This window comes from Odocoileus virginianus, chromosome 29 (assembly GCF_023699985.2).
Source record: "Odocoileus virginianus isolate 20LAN1187 ecotype Illinois chromosome 29, Ovbor_1.2, whole genome shotgun sequence".
NCBI lineage: Eukaryota > Metazoa > Chordata > Mammalia > Artiodactyla > Cervidae > Odocoileus > Odocoileus virginianus.
The window spans coordinates 24919918-24940054 of NC_069702.1; the positions used below are offsets into that span (position 1 = coordinate 24919918).

The following is a 20137-nucleotide window of genomic DNA, read 5'->3' on the forward strand; positions in this document are numbered from 1 at the left end:
CCTTCTAGCATTTGAAACAACAACAGGAAGGCCTTAGCCACTTGATTAGCATCATAAAAGATGACTTAGAAGATATCAAGTTGGTAGAACACGGATTGAATGAAACCATCCATATCAGAGGTGGTGTCTTCAGTTGACAGCTCACAAACTTGTGTTAAAAGTTTGTGAAATACATCTTCCTGTTACATCAGGCCTTCTTTAAAAATGAAACTGACCACGTGGAGGGGTAAAAAAACAATCCTCTCTCCTGACTTGGATTTTGAGAAGGTTACTGAAAATTATTCATCAAATCTAAAATAACAGTCACTTCACTGCTCTTCAGAGACAGTCTTTGAAAGATTTATATCTAAAAGCTGTAATTACTTTAAAAGAGAAATACATAATTACCAAAAATATTTACTATTGTACATTTTTACAATAGCATTGTTCTTAAAAATAATCAGTGTTTAATGATTATTCTCCATTGAGCCTGTACTCTGCTTTCCATAGCAAGTAAATACGAAATGTCTACTTTGCACATAACAAAATAAACTGTATAATTACTTGGCTGCTGGAGATTTGTACTTCAGAATGTAAATGTCAGTTTTTATATTTGTGAATTCATCTGTGGGAGGAGTAAAGAAAATCCAAGAGTATTTAATGATTAATGTGGTTTTCTTTTCATTCTATAAAGATTTGAAGATATATTTTTATATTATTTTACTTATTTGGAATTTGCAGAACACACGTAAGCAATTAGGATATAACAGAAGAATTACATTTTATCATTTTTGCACCTTTTTTTGTTTTTTAAACCTCTTTATTTCTAAAAAATATGAAAACATAAATAAATTCTTGATTATAATTACTTTTTATATAATTCTGTCTGATGCTTTGTTTATTTGGTTCTGGGAGAAAGATGATTGATGTTCATACAAGTATTAAATCATAATCACAACTCAAGTATTTCAGTTTTAACCTGGTTTTAAGTCTGACTTCACCCTCAAGGTGAAGGGCTTCCCTTGTGGCTCAGCTGGTAAAGAATCTGCCTATAATGCAGGAGACCTGGGTTTGATTGGGTTAAGAAGGTCCCCTGGAAAAAGGAAAAGCTACCCCCTCCAGTATTCTGGCCTGGAGAATTCCAAGGACTACAGTTCATAGGATCGCAAACAGCTGAACACGACTGACAGACTTTCACTTCACCCTTAATACTGATGTATTCTGACCAGTGTACAGCAAATAGAATACATCATATATCATCTAGGATAAAGAATTCTCTAATACATCATTAGCATCTGAAAACACTGGAAAATCTAAATTAGACATGGTAATGTGCAGTAGTAATTCTTTAAAACCAGAGAATTTAAGCAATTTCTCTGACTACACATGGCACATCTCACTGCATCATGTTAGCCCCTCTTGGAATGCTTTCCCTCTGCATTTCTGCATCATGCTTTGGCTTATGGTGAGAGGTGTCATCAACAGCCTATGAACCCTGCCACTGTGTTACCATGAGGATGGCGAGGAGTGTGGTGTGCTGTGTATCCAGAAGCCCCCTCTGAGATACCACTGGAGGAATCTGTCCAGATGCAGACTAGCTAACAGTTGTGTAGCAGACACAAACAAGGCTCATGGGCTGTTTCTTCTAACACCTGTCTTTCTCATCCTTGTAGCCAAAGGTGACAGGCGTTTGCCCCTCTGCACGCCCTCTTACTGCAGGAAGAATTGGTGATTTAACAAATGAGAACTGCTCCTCAGAGCAACATCTCTGTTGGACAGATGGCTAACCATGCTCACCTCTAGCCTGTAATTTTCCGTGCTGTCATATTCTTAATTTCTAATTTCACAAGCCCTAAATAGGGCTCAGGGTCTGCCTTTTAAAGACAGGTCCATTTAGCCTCCTAAGTTTCAATTCTGCTGGTGACTGCATGTGTAAGGCAGGCTACAGGCCTTGTTCATGAAGCTGGTTAGATAGATAAGTGGCCCTGGTCTGTACCTGACTTGTGTGCCAAGCAAATGATAACCAAATTCTAGATTTGGATGGAAATCAGACTAACTTTGGCCTCAGGACGAAGTTGTGCTCTCCAGCACAATTTATAAAAGTTCTGTGAACTGGATAATGGTTCTTGTGGATAGTTCACTCAAAATTCTCAACATGGAGAGAGGTGAATGGTAGAATTAAAGCACGCTGAACCCTTAACACCTAGTTTAGACTTCATGAAGTTTTTCTGGATCTCTGAAAATGGCCTTCAGTTCTTTTTGAAACACTGGCAGTGTAAACAAGTGTCCCTTATCAAAGCCCACGCCTAAACCAGTTACCATTCAGCCAGTCTTTCTGGGGAAAAGAGCGCCTTACTGTACTTACCTCACTCTCCTTTCTTACTGAGCCCACACATTCATTTAGTACTGTCTGCTTTCCTAGGTTAATATGAGGTTCAAGTTAGGGACTATGTATGTGAAATACTTAGTCAAATGTTGTGTTTGTAAAAATACAAAGTGTTCATATATAGAAGGAAAAGAGACTGAAAAAACATACTATTTGAAGTCAAAGTTTGATCCTTTAAAGATGAGTAAAACACCTTTAAAATTCTAATTCAGGAATTCATGTTAATCACTAGCATTATTGATATTTTAGTATCTGGCAATTCTACTGAAATTAAAGGTCTTTTATTGAATTTAAAGTATACAGTTTTTTTACAATCAAAATTAATATAGAAATAAGTGAAAAACAAATTCTATGATATCTGGGTTTACTACCAGATTTGCTAAGTGAATAACAAATTCACGTTTCATTAACTGAATGTTGACCAACAAGTGAAAAATACATCATTCCTTTTGATGATTTCTGTGGGATGCCTGTAGTTGTATTTCAAGTACAATGTAAAGTACAAGTAAAGAATGTATCAGACTACAGAGCGACTGAGATAGCAGAAGCACTGATTAAAATGATGAATGTCCCACACCAGGGAAGGAGCATTTTGCCAGAAGATGCAGAGGGATGGCTTTTGGGACCTGGAACAGGAACCGCTGGGCCTGGAGCTGTTAATGAGAACACACAGTCACTGACACACGTTGAGTATCACATTTCATCCACTGACACCATATTTCCTGAATATGTGAACAGACAAGTTAGATCAGAAACATACATCAAGTACTTCTAACCAGGACAACTTTGAAATAAATACAGTTCATTACAGACTGGGGGCTATATTTTCATATATATCATCAAGGTGTGCTGATCTAGGTTTTATCCAGGTTTCCACAGCCTTTTTAGTATTTAAGTAGACAGAAGTGATTTTTTGTTATATCATTAGGACATCATTTGATTTTTTTATGTGTGCAAGTGGGTCTTATCTAAGAATTTTATTTCAGAATACCGTTATAAAATATTTGTTTTAAAAGAAATGGGTTGATAGAGTTGAGAACCATTGCTTGAAAAAGTAGTCTCTATATACAGTTGAAAATCACTGCCTAAGAAACAAAATCAAGTTGCCCCCACCATTCACACATACAAGTATTTGGATGTGACATTATATTCTGTTAGGATGCTTCAAACTCGAGATTGGTGTCTTTTTTTGAAAAACTTTCTCAGTTTTTGTATATTGTAGAAACAGACATTATCAACTAAGGAAAAGAAATAGTTCTTACTAGGCTGGTTGATATCTTGGCTTTTGTCTTCTAAAATAGAAACAGATGTTCAGTTAATTGCATTGTACATCAAAGAGAAAAAAAATCTCAATAAATGATTAAGCAAACTTGGTTATCTCTGGGTGTGGGACTAAAGGGCAGGATATTAGACTTACAGGTATTGGGGGGAAGGTCTAAGTTTACTTATTTGCATGCTTTGAAATTTCTTTACAATGTGTGTATTTCCATTTTAAAAAGTTAAAATTTTGTTTATAGTAAAGTTTTTTTTATATATTAAACTCAGATTCCGAAGTGCAACTATAGCACCTACCATTTACTCAGTGCTTACTGTGTCACACATTGACCAAATACTTAATGTACATTAACACTTTTACTTCTTACAGTCCTAGTAGGTAGTAGAGTTATCCATATTAATACAGATGTTTGTTCCCCAAAAGTTGCATAAAATCACAACTTTTATGCTTGGTAATCAGTGGGAGCAATACCTGCGTTCAAAGCCTCTGCTCTTAATTACTATGCTATTCCAACTCCAAGTGTATTAAAATTAAAATATTGCAATATTGCCATATTTTGATGTCTCTGAAGCCAAATGCCAATTCTAGAAGCCCAGATTAGAGGTGGATTTTCTGTAACTACATCCAGCTGGGAGACAAGGGTCATGCAACAGAAAATGAACAAAACTTGAGAAGTCTGGGTCTTGATTGTCTCATTCTAGCCTTTTACAGGTTCCTTAACTTCTCTACATTCCATGTTTTCATCTCTTATTGGATTGTATGAGATTCTGTGTACATGTTTTGACATCACCTTTAAAAAAGCCTGCACTAGACAGTTTTCTAAGAAAGGGCACACACAATACAAAACAGTCCCAGGAAAACCGAGTGGCTTATTGTTGGAGGACATGGAGAGTGCAGTAAGGGAGTGCAGAAAGCATGTCCCACGCTGAGCAGGGCACACACATCCCTCCTTGACACTGCCATTCCTGTGACTACAGATTCCCTCAGTGGCCTGCTCACCTGGAGAAACCTGTCCCTTCTGGGACAGGCGCAGCGGGAGGCAACCTGTCCTAGCTTCAGGTCAGCTGCCTTTGTCTCTGCCCGACCCATGGAGCCCTGCGAGCAGTCTGCCTGCACAATGAAGGGGTCCTCAGCGCCTCCCTGGGGCGTGCAGGCTGGATGTCAAGCTGCGCAGCTTGAGTGTCCCCTCTCCAGACCCTCAGATGGAGCTCAGCGATTACAGTGAGGGACTCAGAGCCCCGTGGTGCCTCCACCCCCACACACATAAAAGAATTTTAGAAAAAGAACTTACCAGGTTTTTCATCTGGTTGTAACATTTTTATTCCTAAATGAGAAAAAGATTTATTATTTAGATAATAATAAAGGAAACTACCATTTACTATTTTAACCCACCACTTGTTTTCACAGTGCTTTATCTCATTAGGACTTTAATCCTAAATTAGGACTTTAGTCCTGCAAGACAGAAGCTTTCATCATTTTACAGATGCAGAAGCAGAGGTCCAGAAAAAGTGAAATAACTTACACAAAGTTACCAAGAGGAAAATGGCAGAGGAGAGACTTCATGAAATTGGATCTGTCTTCACAGACCATGTGCATCCCCCATACCTGGCTAAGCAACTGCCTTTCAAAACCCAGCGTGCCTAGTAAGGTGCCAATGAGAGTACTATGTCAACTCAGGTCCAGGGAGCTGAACGAAGACAGACAAAGTGTGCGATAAGTGTCATTAGAGGCTCACTTCAAAGCTGCGGCCAAGTCAATTCACTCACTCAAATCTGGGCGAATATAAACGTGTTGCTGGAACCTCTCCCTGGGTCAGTCAGGTTTTAGGTTGTGAACTGTGAACGGCTGGTTCCTGCACACAGCACATAGTACCCAAAGGTAGCAACGTTAAGCGAAGCTCAGTGCTGTGTGGACAGATGTCATTTAGCAGATGCCAGAAATCTAATTTCCTTAACAGATGATCATTCCATAAGAACAAAACCTACCAAAAATTATTTTCAAAACACCTTATGAATTCAAAAGAAAGGGTTAAGCACTGAATAGGGGCTTGCACCCTGAGATTTTGTGTTTTTATAGTCCTTACAGGTATCTCCATAAGGCAACATATGTGTGTTAGCCACATTTGAAAGATGACAATTCTTAGGCATAAAGAAGTTTTATTACAGTCCATAGCTCTCTGGTAAAATACTAGATTATGTCTTTATTTTTTCTTAACATTCTCCCTGTCTCAGAGATAAAAATTAAGTTTGAGAGTCTTTTAATATTTTTTCCTACCCTGTTAGCATAAGTTCTGAGGTCCTTTTGACTTGACAGGAGTCACACTGTTCAATTTCTCTGGCCACAGAAAATCAAGGCCCGTCAGAAGCCTTGCCTTCAGCAACAGCCTCACACTTTTTAAAATACTTGTTTTCATGGTTATATCTTAAAGGTAGGTTAAATATGCATGATAAGTATACTGGAAAAACACTTGAGGAATCATAAATTTTAAGAAACTGGTTCTTGATCACAGGGGCTTTCCTGGTGGCTCAGACAGTAAAGAATCTGCCTGTAATGCAGGAGACCGCAGTTTGATCCCTGGGCCAGGAAGATTCCCTGGAGAAGGGAACAGCTACCCACTTGAGACTCCCTCAGACTGCAAGGAAGTCAAACCAGTCAATCCTAAAGGAAATCAACCCTGAACATTCATTGGAAGGGCTGATGCTGAAGCTGAAGCTCCAATACTTTGGCCACCTGATCTGGAGCTGACTCACTGGAAAAGACCCTGATGCTGGGAAAGATTAAGAGCAGGAGAAGGGGGTAACAGAGGATGAGATGGTTAGATGGCATCACCAACTTGATGGACATGAGTTTGAGCAAACTCTAGGAGATACTGGAGGATAGAGAAGCCTGGCATAATGTAATTCACAGGGTCACAAAGAGTAGGATATGACTTAGCAACTGAACAACAATTTGGTTATAAGAACCTAGATCTTTCACTCATGTGATCTTGCGCAAAGTACTTAGCCTCCCTGCATATCTAATTGTGACAATTATATCTATACTTCCCAGACTGGCAGTCTCCTCTCCAGCATGCCTAAAAGTGCTTACCAGGTAGTGAAAAAGATTCTGGAATTTTCATTCCTAAATGAGAAAGAAATTTTCAGTGACTTGCAGTTTATTCCAGTAAGTACAATTTTCAAACAGCTTCTTGTCTCACGAACTCAAGTGATACAAGCACCAGAGATCGCACCCGCACTGCAGCTTCTGGCTTTTACTTACAAAGTTCTGGCTACCCGAACCCTCACTGTGCAAATCCATGCCAGACTCAGAAAGGCCTTCTGTCATGGCGCCTCACTAAGTCTGCCTCTGCGCCAGGAGAACACTATGCTTAGTTACCGGCAGATCCTAGATGCTGAGATGCTTTTATTAATAGCCAAAGCTAACAATCAGCTTTGGCATAAAGTCGAAGTTTCTACTAAATACCTTTAGCTGTGGAATCTAAGACTTGACTGCATGCATCCAGGTTGCAGCAGCCTGCCTTCCGCCTGCCCCCAACAGAGCTAACTGTCCTGCTCCAAGAACGCACACACACATTAGGGAGGAAAGGCACCTTCCTACTCTCTTCTCCAGCTAAAATTTTGTAGAATGACAGGTAGGAAGGAGGCTGTAAGGGAAATATTAATGACTAGTTTCCTCATAACAATATTCTCTTTAATACCCAGAGGAATCCTTCTCTTCTCATACTTGGACCAAGAGTGTAAATAAAGCTGTCTTACCAGGTATCTGGGTGGCTTCCTGGCTTTTCATACCTGAAGACAGAAATGAATCTGGTTAATGTTAATCAACTATCTAGAGTTGTTAATGCTCCCTTTTGTGTATACCAGCCCCCATCTCCAAGCCTTAAAAAGGGGGGAGTGGGGGTAGGGAACAGTAACAATAAAAACACCTTTTAATTGCTCTTCACTCTCAGACTGGACAAAGCCCAAACTCCTGATGCCGGACTTCAAGGACTTCATGATCTAGCCAACCTTATCTTCATAAGGCAGTCTGAATACACCAGTTTTTTAATGAAACAGTACTGGGTCTAAAACTCTGCTTGGTTTAGTTCTATTGTCATTACAGTTATTAGCTCTCTCTCTCCCTTATTTATGCAAAAAAAAAAAAAAAAAAACACCTTGCACGTTTGTAGTAAGTGATGATTATAAAAGTGCTAAATATATTATTACATGGAACATAAGCAGCTCTCAATAACTAGAGTTCCTCTGTTTTGGCTTAACTTATTCCTCAAACTCTACATGTCCAATAATGTCCTTAGTTCTAGGAGTCCTCACATCTCCTCCTATCCTTGCAGTTAGTCTCAGAGAGTAAATAAAGGATCACTTACCAGGAAAGACAGTGGATTCCTGGCTTTTCATTTCTAAAGATGAGAACAGGAACTATTTCATGATAAATGCAGTAAGCTTGAAAATTAACCTTATGTAACTATTTACAAGTGCAAGATGACCCATTCCCAAAGTTTTTAGAGTTTTGGGTAAAAAGGAAAGAGATTTAGCACACTGGTGCCTAACTTACAGAGAGAACTATGGCCAGTGATCTAGGCACATTCTAGATTACGTGAAATATCTCTTATTGATTTATATTTTTTAGACTCTGACCTATATTTGTCATGATTTATTTTTTAAAAATAAAATTTCTTGATTATTTAAGTAATTATAGATAATCTAGAAAAATACAGGAATTTATTAAAAATTACTCATAATCCCAGATATCAGAGCTATTCATCCTTAATACTGGTACATTTCCTTCTTGTCTCTTTGCTATAATATATGTATGTGTATATGCTACATACATTTTCAATCCTTTTTCAATTTTACTGAGATACAGCTGACATAACACTGCAAAGTTTAAGGTGTGCAACATAATGGCCTTAGTTACATATATTGTGGCATGACTGCCACAAGAAGTTTAGTTTAACATCCAGCATCTCATATAAATGCCAAAAAAGAATTTTTTTTTCCCTTGTAATGAGAACTCTTAGGATCTACTCTTTTAACAACTTTCAAATACACCATACAACTGTTAACTATAGTCATGTTGTACATTATAATTCCTTGTACTTATTTATCTTATAAAGGGAAGTTTGTTCCTTTTGACACTGTAAAGTAAATTTGACATTATATTCCATATGCTGTTTTTATCCTTTTTAAAAATTTTTATTGGGAGTATAACTGACTTACAGTGTGTTAGCTTCAGAAGTACAGTGAAGTGAATCTGTTATACATATACATATGTCCACTCTTTCATAGATTATTTTCCCATAAAGGCCATTGCAGACTATTGAGTAGAGTTTGTTTTTATCCTGTGGTTTTTACTGTCACTGTATTATAAGTACTTTCTTATCTTTGGGCTTCCCTGGTGGCACAGTGGTAAAGAATCTGCCTGCTAAGGCAGGAGACATGAGTTAGATCCATGGGTCAGGAAGATCCCCTGGAGAAAGAAATGACAACCCACTCCAGGTATTCTTGCTTGGGAAATCCCATGGACAGAGGAGAATGGTGGGCTGCATCCATGGGGTGACAAAGAATGGGACACAACTCAGTGATTAAACAACAGCAACATATCTTCAGATATTTTTTGAAAACACGATTTTTAAATTGGTTAGTGTTTCATAATAAGAATGTAACTTATTTAACAATGTCTAACTGTTGGATACGAAGTTTATTTATAAATTTTTGCTACTATAACACCGTACAAACATTTCTATACATATTTTGTACACAAACTTTTATGTTTATTTCCTTAGGACAAATACCTAAAAGTGTTACAGCTAGATTAAAACATACAGACATTTTAAGACTAGTGATACAAATTATTGGAATTGTCCTCCAGAGAAGTTTGAATTTATAATCTCACCAGTAATTTATGAGCATGTTTTTGCATCCCAGCACCCTTGAAGAATATTATTTTTAAAAAGACCAAAAAACTTGGGAATGAGTTATACTTTAGAATTTACTAAATATTAAATGGATACAGCTAATAGCAACTATCTATATAAATGATTATATATATACTCACATATATACACATGTATATTTTGGCATATATATAAATATGTGTGTGTATATATATATAATCATTTTAATTTAGGAAAAAATGTCATTTTTATGCCCCTGATGAACACCCTAGGTTACAAGAGTTCGTGAAACAATTAATCACACCTTCCTCTATCCATGTAACAGCTGCTGCTGCTGCTGCTAAGTCACTTCAGTTGTACTAGTATAAAGCAAAAAATAATAGGTTCTCTAGAACTAGTTCCACATGTCATGTCTCTAACTGTTCTACTGGGATGATGTTAGTTAGGAGACAGAGAGAGCTGCTGCACCATCCTTATAAAGAAGGGTACCTGGAACTCAGGAGGGCCTCTGATACATCAAACTTGTAAGCTAAAGGTGGGTTCTGCCTTCTTCCCACTTTTCCTTACCATTCCATGTCCACCTGCTCCCACACCTAAGGAAGTTGCCCTGCGAATCTAAGTAAGCTTCCAGAGTTTAGGAAAATGTCTTACCAGGGTTTTCCAGCTTCTGGTTTTCCTCACCTAAGTTACAAAAAGAAACTCATCAGTTTCAAAAATAGACCAAAGTAACTGGGAGTTATCATAGTTACAGCACAACTACTTTAAAGTAAAATGGCCATAAAGATCCACTTGATATCCAGTAAACTAATGCTACTAAATTTAAGTGTCAGCTACAAACTAAACACAGTTGGCTAAAAGGGCTGAACCAGTCCTCTGGCCCCTTCTACCAAGAAAAACTGTTACATATAGCAAGTCTTCTAGCAATCGCCACAAGCTAGAAAAACATCTGTCTTGAAGAGGTAGCTGAAGTCTCTGTGAAGTGACCAGTAAAACTTGGGGCTGCCTGAGCCAATAAGTGTTACTAAGCAAGTCCTCAGATGCATGAAATGCTTCACACAAGGACAGGAAATACCTTCCAAACATCAAGTAAACTGCATACTTAAGAAAAGACTAAAAACTTTTCTCTTCACACTGTAGCCACATGGACCAAACATGTAATAAGGAACTTAGATAAAAAGAAGTGACCCAAGCCATATCACCATACGTGGAAACTTAGCGAGGGCAGAGGGAAGCATCTACACCCAGACGTTTTAGTCAAATGATACCAAACACCAGCTTATTTAAGAAAGGCAAAAATACTAACTTTTTATACTTTCATCTGGATGTCTGGTGTCACACAGGCTAACCTCAATGACTTAATATAGAGCTCTAGCTATTAAGAGACCTCGGACCTGTCAAGAGCACCTAGCTCTTTGGGTCCCACCAACCTGACTCCCACATTGTTCAGACCTCCAGAGAGCCCACCCTCTCATTTGAAGGGAGGTAAATTTCCCCAGAATAGATTCTTTTCCTCCCTTCATATTTGCCAAGTTACTCCTTCATAAGTGCAAAGTACTCCTTTTCTCCAGCTAAGAACGGAATCTGCTGAACAGGAAAGAGCTATTAAACACCCATGTAGAGGCTATTTTTAAAAATTAGAGCATACTTACCAGGGTTGTAGACAGGTTGAAAATAGTCTAAAATACAAACATGCTTTCATTACATAGTACTATACTCAGAAGTGAATGTCAGGTTCAGTCTATTTTTACATGCTTATTAATTATAAAGATTTGGGTTGACTTACATTCAAGATACAAACAAAATATGGCAATATGAGAAATATAAAATTTCAGTCTTGAAAACAAATGGTTACAGATTCATTTTAATTACGTGAAGAAGAATTCACAGAAAAACTAGCCAGGAAGACAGGTAGAAATGGACCCTTATTTTTCAAACTTTTTAAACAAAGAAATCTTCAAATAGGATCCATCCAAAGTATGCACCAGCCCAAGGCACTTCCTGGCGACTTCAGTTCAAATCTGTTGAATCTAATTTGATGATGTTGTTCCTGAACATTCTTAGAATTCCTATTTACCTTTCCAAATCTTTCCCATGGTCCTCTAAGAAAGATTATTTTTGTTATATTCTCCTATTTTCCTCTGAGGAAGCAGACCAAGTTATCATTTTGTCCCCCCTCCCCCCCGAGTCTTTCCCTTTGAGCTATATTCACTCCACTCCTCCTTCAGTCTCCCAAATATCACTTCCCAAGATGCCAGAACACAGGAATGGGTCTAACTCTGTGCACAGGAGTCATGTAGGGGTTCTCAGGAGCCCTGAAGCTCCTGTAGTGATGCTCTGGGGTCAGAGTGGGCATGCCCGAGGCAAATGCAGTGTTTGAGAGAACAGCCACAGGCAAAGCTGGGGCAGGGTTAAGGTGGATCCCTGCACTCCCCCCCTCCCCGAGAAGGTAAGAGAGGCAGCACAACTCAGCCTTGAGAAAGCAAGGGCTGACAGTGTGACAGTATAGTAGGGTGGCTCTGACCTATTCCAGGGAGAAACAACACTGATAAAATTCCCATTACAGAGATAATACTTCAGAGCATATCTTACCCATGTTCTCAACACAACTTTCAGTTTTTAGTCCTGAAACACAAAGATAAAGTTTTATTAGTTAGACACAACTCACCCTATTAAAAACTTTAAATTGGTCTGTTGCTACTATAATCTGTAAGCTCTGAGTCTATCAGACTTATAACTGAGTGGGAAGTAAATTACATTTTTGTTTCATAGTATAGTCACTAGAGAGCAGCAGATCTAGATACAACACCTATCTTTTCTGGAATTCAGTTTCCTCATTTATGTCTTTTTTGGGAGATTACTTCAAATAACCTCCAGAATCCCATCCAAACGGACTGATTAGTCTGAAAAAATTAGCAGAAAATTTATCTGTTTAACTAACCCTCTCTTCAGATACTAAATATCATCAACAGGTAATCTACCCCTTTACTATGACAATTTATACCCACTGGAGGAAAAGAATCTCAATCAGAGCTTCAAGACCCTAGAACACATGAACAAACACCCTTTGCATTCATATAGAGAAATGAAGCTGACGGGTCCTAGAACACTGATCTGTGCGTAAGGAAATGCACCGTTTCTTGAGAACAGGAACATGACATTGAACGGTATATGTGTACAAGGCCCGTGATCCTCCTGCTTGTGAGGCCCTAGAAAGTCATCAGTGAGTGCCACAGTGACTCCTCTGAGGTTTGACATAAAGGGGGAATCTGCTAGCTTGCCCAACAAAGGGTAAACCAAGAAATTCGGCGAGAGGGTGTTTCGTTTTAGTGCCAGCATGAGTCATGGAGGGATTCCCAGACACCAGAGGAAGGTCCAGATGTCATATGTTCTCTTCTGTTCTCTTCTCTTAGTCTGGTTAGCTCACACACCTCATCTAGAACTTCAACTCCCTGAGGATGAACCTCTCAATCTAAGAAGTGGGTGTGAAACACCCAGCTTCACTATGAGACATGCTCATCTATAACTGCTCTCAGATCCTGCTCCATTTATGGAGTTTCAACAAGAATCCAGGTGACTTGGTCCAGTTTCTACTGGCCAGGAAATCTGTAAGAATCTGGATGGTACCCTGAGGCCAACCTTGGTGTTTGGCTATACAAGTTTTTTTTGAAAGTTCTAGAGACTACTAGAAAATGTTGTCTCAGCAGGTGATGAGTGGGTGCAAGCCTTACCCAGAAATTTTAGTTGAGGGAAGGGTGAAGGTGAGGGGAACTGTGGATGAAAAAGCTACAAACATGATAGATTCAGCCTGGGTACAAGCACTGGGGAATTTTAAAAGCCTTCATCTTTTTTCTATAGCACAAATTAAGAGCAGGTTTCTCAAAGTATCAGGAAGATCCCCTGGAAAAGGAAATGGCAACCCACTCCAGTATTCTTGCCTGGAGAATCCCATGGACAGAGGAGGCTGGCAGGCTACAGTCCATGGGGTCACAGAGAGTCAGACACAACTGAGTGACTAACACTTTCATGTTCTCAAAATATAGTCTTCCAATCACATACCTCAGGACCACATGGGCACTCATTAAAATTGTGAATTCTAAGACTCTAGCCGGGACTACTGATACATAGTTTCTGGGAAAGATAACTTTATTGCATTCTCACTGCATTAAAATCTGCATTTTAAACAAGCATGCTAAGTGATTTTTAGGCAAAAAAATTTGAGAGCCTCATCCTTAGTAGATTGTTGTTGTTTACCTAAGTCAGAGACCCCACTGAATGTAGTCTGCTAGGCTCCTCTGTCCGTGCGATTTCCCAGGCAAGAATACTGAAGTGGGGTGCCATTTTTTTCTCCAGGCGACCTCTCTGACCCAGGGATCAAACCCCATCTCATGCACTGGCACTGGATTCTTCACCACTGAGCCACCAGGGAATCCCGTAGTAGAAAACAGGTATCTCTTAATGTTTAACACAGATCCATTTATATGAGACTGCATTTCTCCTCTCTTTTTGAGCCTAGGTTTAATTTGCCATTAGGGTTTTCAGCAGCAGGAATCAAACTATTTTGGGTTTCTAAAGAAGTAGCAGGGTTGGAGGAGAGATCAAGACGATGAGTTGGAGGACATGGAGCTCGCTTCATCCCAACGAATGCATCAAAAATACATATGTAGAACAATTCCCACAAAAAACCAACTGGAAGCTGTCTGAAGAGCTCTTACACAACCAAAGCGGTGAAAAAGATCCCCACGGATGGAATGAAAAAAAAATAAAGGGCATCAGGATGGGATAGGCAGCCTGGGGAGGGATCTGTGAAGCAGGGAGGGTCTCCAAAGGCAGGCCCTCACTCTGCAAAGGTAGGCCCTCACTCTGCAAAGGTAGGCCCTCACTCTGCGAAGGCCTGCTGTCTGCTGGGAGGTCAGAGGAGCTGCAGGGCTTGGGCTCTGATTGTGAGGTGTGCAAACCTGCTGGCTTGCTAGGCATCAAGGTGGAGAGAGATGCGCTGACAGCTTCCTCCTCACAGCCCTTCTCAGCCTGAAAGACATGCCGGGTGGCCCATTAGTATGTAGAGTAGTCAGGCGGTGAAACTCCAGGAGGTGGATCCTGAGGGAGGACTCTCTTTTTTATTTATTTATTTATTTTATTATTTTCTTTCCATTTATTTTTATTAGTTGGAGGCTAATTACTTTACATCATTACAGTAGTTTTTGTCATACATTGAAATGAATTAGCCATGGATTTACATGTATTCCCCATCCCAGTCCCCCCTCCCACCTCCCTCTCCACCCGATCCCTCTGGGTCTTCCCAGTGCACCAGGCCCGAGCACTTGTCTCATGCATCCAACCTGGGCTGGTGATCTGTTTCACCCTAGATAATATACATGTTTCAATGCTGTTCTCTTGAAACATCCCACCCTCGCCTTCTCCCAGAGTCCACAAGTCTGTTCTATACATCTGAGTCTCTTTTTCTGTTTTGCATATAGGGTTATCGTTACCATCTTTCTAAAGTCCATATATATGTGTTAGTATACTGTAATGGTCTTTATCTTTCTGGCTTACTTCACTCTGTATAATGGGCTCCAGTTTCATCCATCTCATTAGAACTGATTCAAATGAATTCTTTTTAATGGCTGAGTAATATTCCATGGTGTATATGTACCACAGCTTCCTCATCCATTCGTCTGCTGATGGGCATCTGGGTTGCTTCCATGTCCTGGCTATTATAAACAGTGCTGCGATGAACATTGGGGTGCACGTGTCTCTTTCAGATCTGGTTTCCTCGGTGTGTATGCCCAGAAGTGGGATTGCTGGGTCATATGGCAGTTCTATTTCCAGCTTTTTAAGAAATCTCCACACTGTTTTCCATAGTGGCTGTACTAATTTGCATTCCCACCAACAGTGTAAGAGGGTTCCCTTTTCTCCACACCCTCTCCAGCATTTATTGCTTGTAGACTTTTGGATAGCAGCCATCCTGACTGGCGTGTAATGGTACCTCACTGTGGTTTTGATTTGCATTTCTCTGATAATGAGTGATGTTGAGCATCTTTTCATGTGTTTGTTAGCCATCTGTATGTCTTCCTTGGAGAAATGTCTGTTTAGTTCTTTGGCCCATTTTTTGATTGGGTCATTTATTTTTCTGGAGTTGAGCTGGAGGAGTTGCTTGTATATTTTTGAGATTAATCCTTTGTCTGTTGCTTCATTTGCTATTCTTTTCTCCCAATCTGAGGGCTGTCTTTTCACCTTGCTTATAGTTTCCTTTGTTGTGCAAAAGCTTTTAAGTTTCATTAGGTCCCATTTGTTTATTTTTGCTTTTATTTCTAAAATTCTGGGATGTGAGTCATAGAGGATCCTGCTGTGATTTATGTCGGAGAGTGTTTTGCCTATGTTCTCCTCTAGGAGTTTGATAGTTTCTGGTCTTACATTTAGATCTTTAATCCATTTTGAGTTTATTTTTGTGTATGGTGTTAGAAAGTGTTCTAGTTTCATTCTTTTACAGGTGGTTGACCAGTTTTCCCAGCACCACTTGTTAAAGAGGTTATCTTTTTTCCATTGTATATCCTTGCCTCCTTTGTCGAAGATAAGGTGACCACAGGTTCATGGATTTATCTCTGGGCTTTCTATTCTGTTCCATTGATCTATATTTCTGTCTTTGTGCCAGTACCATACTGTCTTGATGACTGTGGCTTTGTAGTAGAGTCTGAAGTCAGGCAGATTGATTCTGAGGGAGGACTCTCTTAAGCCAGGGGGAGACAGCCTGAAGGGCCTGTGGTGTTAGTTCAGTTCAGTTGCTCAGTCATATCTGACTCTTTGCAACTCCATGGATTGCAGCACGCCAGGCTCCCCTGTTCATCACCAACTCCCAGAGTTTACTCAAACTCATGTCCATTGTGTCGGGGACGCCATCTAGCCATCTCATCCTCTGTCGTCCCCTCTCCTCCTGTCCCCAATCCCTTCCAGCATCAGGGTCTTTTCCAAGTAGTCAGTTCTTTGCATCAGGTGGCTGAAGTACTGGGGCTTCAGCTTCAGCATCAGTCCTTCCAATGAATGTTCAGGACTGATTTCCTTTAGGATTGACTGGTTTGATCTCCTTGCAGTCCAAGGGACTCTCAAGAGTCTTCTCCAATAACACAATTCAAAACCATCAATTCTTCAGTGCTAAGCTTTCTTTATGGTCCAACTCTCACATCCATACATAGCCAGTGGAAAAACCATAGCTTTGACTAGATGGACCTTTGTCGGCAATATCTCTGCTTTTTAATATGCTGTCTAGGTTGGTCATAGTTTTTCTTCCAAGGAGCAAGTATCTTTTAATTTCATGGCTACAATCACCATCTGCAGTGATTTTGGAGCCAAAAAAAAATAAAGTCTGACACGATTTCCACTGTTTCCCCATCTATTTGCCATGAAGTGATGGAACCAGATGCCATGATCTTAGTTTTCTGAATGCTGAGTTTTAAGCCAACTTTTTCACTCTCCTCTTTCACTTTCATCAGAGGCTCTTTAGTTGTTCTTCGCTTTCTGCCATAAAGGTAGTGTCATCTGCATATCTGAGGTCAATGATATTTCTCCCGGCAATCTTGATTCCAGCCCAGCATTTTGCATGATGTACCCTGCATATAAGTTAAATAAGCAGGGGGACAATATACAGCCTTGATTTACTTCTTTCCCAATTTGGAACCAGTCTGCTGTTCCATGTCCAGTTCTAACTGTTGCTTCTTGACTTGCCTACAGATTTCTCAGGAGGCAGGTAAGGTGGTCCAGTATTCCCATCTCTTTAAGAATTTTCCACAGTTTGTTGTGATCCACACAGTCAAATGCTTTGGCATAGTCAATAAAGCAAAAGTAGATGTTTTTTCTGGAACTCTCTTGCTTTTTTGATGACTCATTCAGCGGATGTTGACAATTTGATCTCTGTTTCCTCTGCCTTTTCTAAACCCAGCCTGAACACCTGGAAGTTCACGGTTCACGTATTGCTGAAGCCTGGCTTGGAGAATTTTGAGCATTACTTTACTAGCGTGTGAGATGAGTGCAATTCTGTGGTAGTTTGAACGGTTTTTGTCATTGCCTTTCTTTGGGACTGGAATGAAAACTGACCTTTTCCAGTCCTGTGGCCACTGATGAGTTTTCGAAATTTGCTGGCATATTGAGTGCAGCACTTTCCCAGCATCATCATTTAGGATTTGAAATAGTTCAGCTGAAATTCTATCACCTCCACTAGCTTTGTTCGCAGTGATGCTTCCTAAGGCCCACTTGACTTCGCATTCCAGGATGTCTGGCTCTAGGTGAGTGATCACACTATTGTGGTTATCTGGGACATGAAGATCTTTTTTGCATAGTTCTTCTGTGTGATTCTTGCCACCTCTTCTTAATCTCTTCTGCTTCTGTTAGGTCCATACTATTTCTGTTCTTTATTGTGCTCATCTTTGCGTGAAATGTTCCCTTTGTGTCTCTAATTTTCTTGAAGAGATCTCTATAGTCTTTCCCATTCTATTATTTTCCTCTATTTCTTTGCATTGATCATTGAGGAAGGCATTCTTATCTCTCCTTGCTATTCTCTGGAACTGTGCATTCAGATGGTCTGGGCCAAACCAGAGCCCACTGCCAGCATTCATGGAGGGGCTGGACTCCAGCAGGGGACTCTGTCGGTGGGCACCGCGGGTAGCAGGCAAGGCAGACAGTCCCCTTGGGAGGAGTACTCAGCTGTTCCTTTCCTGGCAGGGGTGTTCCAGCTCTGCCCATGTCACACAGCAACTTAGAGCTGGATCTGGGGTAGAGAGATCCTGGGGAGAACCCTATCACAGAGGCAGCTCCAATGCCAGGTAGCAACACAACCACCTCACTTCCTGCAGCCACAATGCCCCAGCCTCCAGCACCAGCTGAACACTAGGGAAGAAATGCATGAGACCTTGGACTACTTCTGGGCAGAACTGTGGGGGCCTGCTTGGACAGATTCACTATGACCACATGGGCCTCACCTGATTCAGTGTTCACCTCCTTGGGGACAGATCACATACTTAAGGGCAATGGAGCTTTATAGAACTGACCCTAGGATTTCTAATGGGGAGCAGATCCCACCCCATGACAGGCTGTGACAGCCCCGGAGCAAAAAGGAGGCCCCGCCCAACATCCGGTGCAGGCTGTGGTCACCACAACACCAGTCACCCCTTATCAAGGGGATAACAGTTAGCACACTTTGAAGGAAAGATGCCATGCCAAAAGAAGCCCTCATACCAAAATTACTGGACCCACAGTCTACTCAGGATGCTCCCACATAAAAACCAGCCCTTCCTTCAAGACCACAGAAGACAACTGTTTCTCCTAAAGTTAAAGAGACAGGTAAATGTAAGTTAAATTTAAAAAGCACAGGAACCACTCCCAGTTAAAAGAATAAGAGAAATCCTCTGAAAGAACAAACAATGAAACAGACCTCTCCAGTCTACCTGACTCTGAGTTCAAAAAGGAGGTTAAAAAAAAATGCTAAAGGAATGAAGATTATTGACAGAAATGCAGAATTGCTATAACAAGGAACTAGAAACTATAAAGAGGATCCAATCAAAATTAAACAACTCAATTGCCAAGATAAAAATCAAACTAGAAGCAAAGAATACGGACTAAATAATGCAGAAGAACAAATAAGTGATCTGCAACATAGTATAATGGAAATCATCCAATCAGAACAAAAGACAGATTTTTTAAAATGATAGCATTAAAGAAGGTCTATGAGATAAGATAAAAGTATGCTAATCTACACATAATAGGGGTTCCAGAAGAAGAGGAAGAAGGGTATTAAAAATGTATTTCAGGGGATTCTCTGGTGGTCCAATGGTTAAGACTCAGCGCTTGCACTGCCATGGGCCCGGGTTCAATCACTAGTCAGGGAACTAAGATCCCGCAAGTTGCACGGTGTAGCCAAAAAAAAAAAAAAAAAAATTGAAGAAATTATGGCTGAAAATTTACCAAACCTAACAAAGGAAACAGATATCTAGGTACAGAAAGCACAGAGGGTCCCAAATAAGATGTACCTAAACAGACCAACACTACCACATACTGTGATTAAAATGGACGCAGTTCAAGAGAGGAATCTAAAGGCAGCAAAAGAGAAACAAAGAGTCAGTTACAAAGGAACCCCCAAAAGGCTATCAGTTAATTTCTCTGCAGAAACTTTGCAGTCAGAAGGAAGTGGCAAGATATATTCAAAGTCATGAAAGCGAAAGGTCTGCAACCTAGGTTATCCAACCTGGGTTGGATGCAACCCAACCCTTGCTAGGTAGAGGTTTATGCAACCTCTACCCAGCAAGTTTGTCCTTTAGACTAGAAGAAGAGATAAAGAATTTCTTAGACAAGCAAAAACCAGAAAACAGCAATACCAAACCTAACCTAAAAGAAATATTGAAAGGTCTCTCTAACTAGAAAAAAATCAAGAATCTAAAGAAAAGGGAAAATCACAATAGGAAAGGCAAATATATGAAAGAATTGAAGATCACTTAAATAAGCCAGGTCACAGATTAAAAAACAGTCAAAAATTTTTGTAAAAGTGATTATAACTACAATTAATAGCAAAAAGATAAACATTATGATGTAAAACAGGTCATCAAAATAAAAAATATGAGGG

At 40.0% G+C, this 20137-nt stretch overlaps 2 protein-coding genes across 15 annotated transcripts in view; one reads left to right on the plus strand and one right to left on the minus strand.

The window, feature by feature from the left end:
• Window positions 1-635, plus strand: part of NUP54 (nucleoporin 54) — a 30155-nt gene extending 29520 nt beyond the window's left edge. For both annotated transcript variants that reach the window (XM_070458284.1, XM_020894656.2), the window contains one exon: window positions 9-635. In XM_070458284.1, coding sequence (XP_070314385.1) covers window positions 9-137 — 129 coding nt within the window. In that variant the 3' untranslated portion in view covers window positions 138-635. The remainder of the gene's footprint in view (window positions 1-8) is intronic.
• Window positions 636-2630: 1995 nt separating this feature from the next.
• ART3 (ADP-ribosyltransferase 3 (inactive)) overlaps window positions 2631-20137 on the minus strand; it is a 139001-nt gene continuing 121494 nt past the window's right edge. For 11 of the 13 annotated variants that reach the window (XM_070458290.1, XM_070458294.1, XM_070458292.1 and 8 more), the window contains 9 exons: window positions 12124-12156; window positions 11184-11210; window positions 10186-10215; window positions 8005-8037; window positions 7397-7429; window positions 6729-6761; window positions 4933-4965; window positions 3628-3657; window positions 2631-3018 (listed from right to left, as the gene is read on the minus strand). In XM_070458290.1, the coding sequence (XP_070314391.1) occupies window positions 2888-3018; window positions 3628-3657; window positions 4933-4965; window positions 6729-6761; window positions 7397-7429; window positions 8005-8037; window positions 10186-10215; window positions 11184-11210; window positions 12124-12156 (383 nt within the window). In that variant the 3' untranslated portion in view covers window positions 2631-2887. Of the gene's footprint in view, window positions 3019-3627; window positions 3658-4932; window positions 4966-6728; window positions 6762-7396; window positions 7430-8004; window positions 8057-10185; window positions 10216-11183; window positions 11211-12123; window positions 12157-20137 lie in introns of those variants that run through there. The other 2 variants (XM_070458286.1, XM_070458288.1) reach the window with 2 other exon arrangements.